The sequence below is a fragment of the Akebia trifoliata genome, chromosome 12 (genome assembly GCF_017979445.1).
Source record: "Akebia trifoliata isolate Shusen 1 chromosome 12, ASM1797944v1, whole genome shotgun sequence".
Classification (NCBI taxonomy): domain Eukaryota; kingdom Viridiplantae; phylum Streptophyta; class Magnoliopsida; order Ranunculales; family Lardizabalaceae; genus Akebia; species Akebia trifoliata.
The window spans coordinates 1662113-1670207 of NC_141386.1; the positions used below are offsets into that span (position 1 = coordinate 1662113).

An 8095-nucleotide genomic window follows, 5' to 3' on the forward strand; every position below is an offset into this window, starting at 1 on the left:
TTAAAAATCCATCGGACTTAATAAGGGCACACCATTTTATGAGATTCGGTTAGGTGTCCCGTTTCTAAAAAGGTCAGATGGCACATCATTTTATGTCACATGACATTTTTGGTGACCCACTAACCATATGGATATGTGATTCACCCTTTGATGAATCTACACACAAAAGATCATTTTGATTGGTGATGTGATCCTTTGATTCGTTGGATTTAAACTTTCTTTCAAGAACTTAAATCCAGTGGATACAAGTTATCAAACACTGATTTTTGATACGTAAGTTCGGGTCACAAAAAAAAATGCCATGTGGCATAAAAGGGAGTGTCACCCGACGTTCGTTAGAAACGGGACACCTGATTGGATCCCCACTCTTTTTGTTATTCGTTGGTGGAGATGTGTGTTTGAACATTGAATTTGCTTTGCAACCACTTTAATTTCCAAATAATACTTAAAAATAGAGTTATTCTCACATTCAAACACCTGTGAAAAAATGTTTAACATACCATAGAAGGAAAAATAAATCGAAACTAAAAAAAAGAACTAAAATTGATAATAAAATAGTAAAATACCATCAAAACGGATAAAATTATAGATAAAGATGGAAGGGTCATGAGATGATGATGGTGTGCTGTAGTTCTTATCACCAGTAGATCATTTGTCGAAGGAAGACGAATTATCCGATGGGGCTTCGCTGGAGATACGGGAGCGGCAGAGCGGGCAAGAGTCATAAAGAGAGAGCCACGTGGATATACAGGTAGCATGGTACACGTGGGTGCATGGCATTTGTTTACCATCTTTACCAGCCTCGAATTCTTCCATACACACTGTACACGTTTCAACAGTAGGAACAGTGGGCATGTTAGATACCAAAGAATCTGGCGCCTCTATCCCGCCTGAATTCTCTATCAACGTTAGAGCGATGTCTAGATCAAACTGTAGATCGATCGGAAGTGTCGACATGGTGTCAGTTTCCGGCAATATTGTAGCCACCGAGAGAGAGAGATAGATTTCTTAAGTTGACCAAACGATTGGGAGTCTTTTTTTTTTTTGTTGTATGGAAGGTAAAAGATTGGAGGTCTGGACATCTCTTTAAATATTTCTAGATTATATTTTACGGGCGAAAATGCCCCCAACATTGACCTATTATTTCACGTTGACCCTTATAGCGCTCTTTTTTAACAATTTATAACGATCATGATTCTTACAGGTTTGTTATTACTTCACGTCATGTCTGAGTGTCACTAATATATTCCAAATTATTATTGCTTTTAATGAAGTTGACTTGTATTGAGAGCTGTTATTGGCACCCTAACTTTTACTTATATTACATTACGATTTCTTAAATTATTTCTCACATTCTGTTCTTTTTTGTTTGCCTAAGCAGGTAATTAGTTAGCGGAGGTGAAGGTGGGTTCGATTTGAACCTAAGTCATGGGATCAATTCTCTTCAAGTCTTTACCAACGTAGTCAAGTGGCTTCTTCTATCACACTCTAATTATATATTAATGCACACCATTCGAACATTACAAAGCATTATAACACACTCTAACAACTTCAAAAGTTATTTACAATTAGGTTTAGGTCCATGGAAAATCTTAAATCCAACAAATAAAAAATATTGAAAGAGAGAGAGAGAGAGTTTCTATTAGCACCCTAACTTTTACTTATTCTCATTCTTTGATTTATTTATTTTACTTAATTGGGTGTAATAAGTAAAAGTTGGGGTGCCAATAATATCTATTCTTTATTATCATACCAATTTTTTTCTTCTAATATTTTAATTGTAAAATTAAACAAAGGATTAGGCCTGTGACTTGTGGAAAATGATTCATGTAAAAAATACATGAACACGACTTTCTGCCTACATAAACGAAAAAGACTAATGATAAAATGATGTGCTAAATTGTAAGCAATCTTTATGTGGTTGACGTGGTAACTACACAATATTGTCGATCTTTTTCTTTGTGTATCCCGAAGAAAAAGATCTATGATTTTATGTAGTTACCATGTCAACCGCATACCAATCATGTCCAATTTAGCACCTCATTTTATCACAACTCAACAAAAAATCCAATGGTCATAATACACTTTTCTCTTTGTCGTTTTAAAAAAAAAATTGTCTTCTAATTTTACCTTGTCTTGTATTTTATCTTTCAAAAATATTTATTTTGTATTTTTTTTACTAACGTTTCATATGTAATTTCATTAATTGAAGTATTATAAGAAGTTGGTGTGATAATAGAAATTCTTTTAATTAAAAATAATAATCCTCATTAAATTATTTACCCCTTGCCCTCCCTTGTCTCATAAATTAAAAAAATAAGAGTCATTATTACCACATCAACTTTTACTAATGCCACACCAATTCTTATATAAATAAATAAAAAAATAGACACAGTTGGTGCGGTGTTAGAAAAAATTGGTGTGGCAATGGCAATTCTATAAAAAATATATATACAGTAGCAGAGATTATAATGTCATGAATAGTGCCAATTCATCCTACATCGTCAGAGCTCACAACCAACTCTTTTTGGTAAAAACCAATGAAAGTGGAGGGCATTTTCGTAAATAGTGGATAATCAGTGTGCATCACGGTACACAGACCTGGCCCATGGGTCTGTCTCATGCTGATTTTGACTCATAAGGCGGCGAATTTGGACAGAAAAAAAATCTTCTATCTCCAATACATGAGATCTCTGTTTTTAACTTTTATGGATAAAGAGTCGTTCAAATGGAATTATACTTCTAGACGAAATTTTACTTTTATGGAAAATAAAAAGTTTTTACGTGGAAGAAGTCGTTAAGTAGAAAGATCAAATGAAGACTAAACAAGAAAATTTATTCAAAAAATAAAACATTTTTTGAAAAAACAATTCCCAGGCCAATTTAACTTATCACAATTGATTCTTATTGGTCAGATCTCTTAACCATTGAATGTCAGGGCTATTAGAAGGAACTTAAAATTATTAGGTCCCATTTATAATATCTGATGGTCAAAATTTTAATATTATTAATAATCCCAACCACTCAATTTTCTCTGACTTTGAATAAATTTTATAATCTTCCTATTATTTTGCTAATCTTGCATTTTGTAAGGGTAAACCTAATATCACAAATTTTGTAAGGGGGGATACTAATTAAGGTAATTTTGTAGATAACATAATAAGTTACTAACGTGAAAATCAAATAATGAATTGTAATATTGTTTGTTTTGACGAAAATGACTTTGAGAATAATAAGGTTAAATGTTAAAGCGGGGGTACTTTGACCTTCTAAGTTTTGATTTCAACAAACACCTCTTTGACTTCTCTCATTATAATAACTAGAAGGTGGCATGTGCATTCGAAGGACTTATTTGTGATTTAAAATATTAATTTATAGAAGATTTTAAATATTATATTGCAGAATGATATTTTTATAATTTTGAAAACCTACCAACTTTAAGGTTAAATTACCTTGAGAATAATAAGGTTAAATGTTAAAGTGGGGGTACTTTGACCTTCTAAGTTTCAATTTCAAGAAACACCTATTTGGCCTTTTCTCATTATAATAACTAGAAGGTGGTATCTGCAAATGCACATGCCTTTGAGGGGTTTATTTGTAATTTAAAATATTAATTAACGAATGATTTTAAATATTACATAGAAGAATGATATTTTTATAATTTTGAAAATCAGCTAACTTTAATTTAGGGACATGTGGTTGGAATTTTCTAGCTGTTTGACTAAAATAACCATGATTATATTAAGTTTACATATTAAGGCGAGAGCATATTTGGAATCTAAATTTTGGTGTCGATGCACTTCTATTCTGCCTTCTCTCATTATAATATAACTAGAAAGTGGCATGTGCAAATACACATGTATCTTAAGGGCTTATTTTTAACTTAAAATATTAATTAAAAGATGGTTTTGAAGATTATATAATGAAAAATGATATTTTTGTAATTTTGAAAACTAACTAACAATGTGGGATTTCCATTTTTTGGCTTTTGACTAAAATGACCTTGCTTATATTTACTTCAAATGTTATGGTGGGGGCATTTTTGAAAATCAAATTTTAGTGTCAATCCACTTCTTCTCTCATTACATGATAGTAAAGATAAAGATTTGAAATTTCCCTCGTGGGGAAATTTATGGATAAGAGTTGGACACCACGGATTACATATCTCCAGTAAATTTTAAAGATGTGATGTCAGTGCTAATGAATTTTAAAAATAAGATCGTGGTTTGTTTCAAATGCATTAACGGATTTATCTAAAAGTACTTTTGTAATTTAAAGAAAATGATCTAATGTTTGTTACTCTCTCATCTATTCAAACTATCTAGATTTATAAACTACAAAGTTTGGCCTATATTTAAAAGGTTGAGAGCCCCTTACCATTATCAAAAGTGAAGAGCACTAACATTTGATTTGAATGAAGAAACACCCAATGGCACCCAGAGTTCCTCCATACTTGCAAATATCGTTACTGAAAACTATAAGTTACAGAAAAATTACCCAATTACACATCTTGAGATTGAAAATGAGAATAAAAATACTTGTCCCAAAGATTGAAAACAATGGATTTCTTAGAGAAAATTCATGTATTTTTTGAAACAAATTGAAAAAGAGGATTTTAGATCTTTTTTATATATTAGCTTTCAATTGAATTATATGGTAAATAGCATGTTAAGATTACGCACAATATCATGCTGATTTTGTAATTTTATATAAAAATTATTATTATTATTATTATTATCATCGTTAATATTGTTAATAGCGTTGTGCTAGAGTAACATTGAAATGTACATTGTGGGAGACATTTTTGATGTGGATGTGTGTTAGAACCATAGATGCTTTTCATCAAGATACGAGTGAGATTTAAGATACATCCACGTCAAAAATGTCCCCTACGACGTACATTTTAATTTAATTCAACATTATCCTTATTAATACTACTATTGTTATTAGTTATAATTATAAATAATTATATATTGGTATTATTAATATTATTGTAAGAAGTATTTCAAGATTGTCATAGGTGGATAGTGTGTGAGAATTAAGAAAAACAGTCTAAGAATTGTTTCTGATTCTTCATTATTTTAATTTGTAATTATGAAAAGATTAAGTCGATAATCCAAATCAAAGGATGCATCGGATTCTAGAATCCAATTATGTGCCAGAATTCCAGAATTTGAAACAAACACCCCCTTCGTATTTCTTGGCTTCTTGCTGCCTTAATCATATGGATTAGCTGGAATCATTGAACTTGGTCAATTTTTCAGCTTCTCTGTAATAAAAGAATCTTCAATTTGTTTGTTGCACTGAAATCTTTTTATTGTAAACTCAAGTGGTAGCTTTCTAGTCTTCTTTTACTTATCTTTCTCATTTTTAAAGCCAAATGTTTAGAACTATCCCTTGAATGGGCTCAAAAGTTAACTTTAGATTCTTACCAGAGCAAATGAAATTTCCATTTTTAAAATAATATAATCAGATAATTTTTAATAATAATTTTAATAAAAAAGTATAATCAGATAATAATAATAATAATTTTGAGATGGTTAATTTAGAGTTTAAACCATAGTTTTAAATTTATAAATATCAAAAATCAATTTTAATTTTAATATTTTAAAATAAAAAACTTCTATTTTTATTTTTTATTCTCAATAAATATATTACATTTTCTAGTTAACTCAGCCAAGTTTTATGAGTTCGACCAAGCAGATAAAAGTTCCCTCAATATTCTTTTTAGTTTAAAATTAAAACAAACTTTTATTCATAATAAACATGTAATTATGAGATGATTTCAGGACTTTGAAGTGAGACACACGTTATTATTATTATTATTAATTTTAAATTACAAAACCAAAATTTAGATTTCTTTCACAAATATTTAGGATAGATTAATCCCCCCCTCCCCCTTGTTTTTTTAACTTAAAAAAGTAAGATTTTTTTTCAAAAATAAAATAAAATTAGAAGATATTTTTTTCATGAAGCATATATATAGATTAGAGAAGGAAAAAACACATGCAAAATAAAGTAACCATAGCATATGATTCTCTCCCCCCACAAAGGCCATAAAATCGTCCAGGTTCAATACAAAGCTAAGGTGACAGATCCTCCTTACCGTGGATCCAAAGCCAACAAATTAAGTCAGGTTTGGTGCGCCCTAGAATTCCTCCATTTACTTCGTTGTGGTGTTTTTGTCTCGTAACTCACCCTACATGGGGGGAACTCCTGGTGCCACCCAACATTTATCCATTATTATTTTTCTCACTTTTTTTTTTTTTAAGAAGTTGAGTAGATTCTATTGCCCCGTCAATTTTTGCTAACGTCACCCCAAGATAGGTGTAATTGTTTAGTGATTTATATATGAATTGGGGTCCATATATGTGTCATTCATCAGCCACTTGTTACACTCATTTGTGCCCACTATTTCATAAATGTTGGGGTCCATATATGTGTCATTTATTAGCCACTTGGTACACTCATTTGTGCCCACTGTCACTGTTTCATAAATGTTAGCTCCAGCTTTTGCTGGACCTACACACCAAAGTCAGCTCCCATTGTAGTTTTCTGTCCATTAGAAGCCAACAGACTCATAAAGCTAGCCCATAATGAGAAAACCAAAAAAAAATGCCTGATAAATCTGAAACCAAAGATTTACTGGTCGACAAGGCTAGCCCATAATGAGAAAAAAAAAATAATGCTTGATTAATCTGAAGCCAAAGATTTACTAGTCGACCAAAGAATGGGTCAAACTATCATTAATAAAGAAGAATGTGACATGCAAGGCACAAAGAAAAGGGACAATGACCACAAAGACTAATTTTTTGAAATATATACAAAAAAGTCTCCTCTAAAAAATTATGGATTCTTTAGTATTCAATTTATCAAATATTAGTCTAAAAAAGATTTTTGAATAAAAAATACCTTAATTACCCTTTCAATGATTTTTGAAGTTATAAAAAAAAAAAAAACAACAAACAAACATGTTAATTTGAGAATATTTCAGTTACTCCTATGTTTTATAATTAATGACATGCCCCTTAAATATGGTCATCTCTCATAGATCAATTAAAAAAATAAAAAAAATTTGTTTCTCTTACCAAAATAAGTAATCTTTAAATCACATAGATTTATTAATAACTAAATAAATTGGTCTTTGTATATTAGATTTATTAAAATATATAAATAATTTTAAATTTTAAATAATTAAAATATAATTTTAAAACTCCACTTGAATGTTCATTGAATTGATTCAACTCAAAATAAGCAAGTTGGCACAAATGAGTCATAAAATTATATTAAATTTATGAATAGTTTTTAATAAATAAAATATTTATTTTTTATTTTTCACAGAAATATTAATAACTAAATAAATTGGTCAAAATTTTTATTTGACTCCCTATATTTTTAAACCAAACACTTTGTAAAGGTGTGTAAAAGGGTATTTCAGGGATTAAAAATGAGAATAAAAATACTTGTCCCAAATATTGAAAACAATGGATTTCTTAGAGAAAATTCATGTATTTTTTGAAACAAATTGAAAAAGAGGATTTTAGATCTTTTTTTTATTTTAGGTTTCAATTGATTATATGGTAAATAGCATGTTAAGATTACGCAAAATATTATGCTGATTTTGTAATTTTATATAAAAATTATTATTATTATTATTATTATTATGATTATTGTTGTTAATATTGTTAATAGAGTCGTGCTGGAGTAACATTGAAATGTACATTGTGGGGGACATTTTTGATGTGGATATGTGTTAGAACCATAGACGTTTTTCATCAAAATACGAGTGAGATTTGAGACACAGCCACGTCAAAAATGTTCCCTACGATGTACATGTTAATATTACTTCAGCATTATCCTTATTAATACTACTATTGTTATTAGCTATAATTATAAATAATTATATATTGGTATTATTAATATTATTGTAAGATGTATTTCAAGATTGTCATAGGTGGATAGTGTGTGAGAATTAGGAAAAACAGTCTAAGAATTGTTTCTGACTCTTCATTATTTTAATTTGTGATTATGAAAAGATCAAGTCAATAATCCAAACCAAAGGATGCATCGGATTCTAGAATCCAATTATGTGCCA

The 8095-nt window shown here is 29.7% G+C and overlaps 1 protein-coding gene across 1 annotated transcript; it reads right to left on the minus strand.

Annotated features, from left to right (window-relative positions):
• Positions 1 to 648: 648 nt before the first annotated feature.
• Positions 649 to 957, minus strand: LOC147388525 (E3 ubiquitin-protein ligase RING1-like). The gene has a single exon (XM_086418282.1). It carries the CDS (start codon positions 955 to 957, stop codon positions 649 to 651), a length of 309 nt encoding a protein of 102 aa, XP_086274408.1.
• Positions 958 to 8095: the final 7138 nt, after the last annotated feature.

Coding starts and splice junctions, on each gene's coding strand:
- LOC147388525 (XM_086418282.1), bottom strand. CDS start 957: ATGTCGACACTTCCGATCGATCTACAGTTTGATCTAGACATCGCTCTA.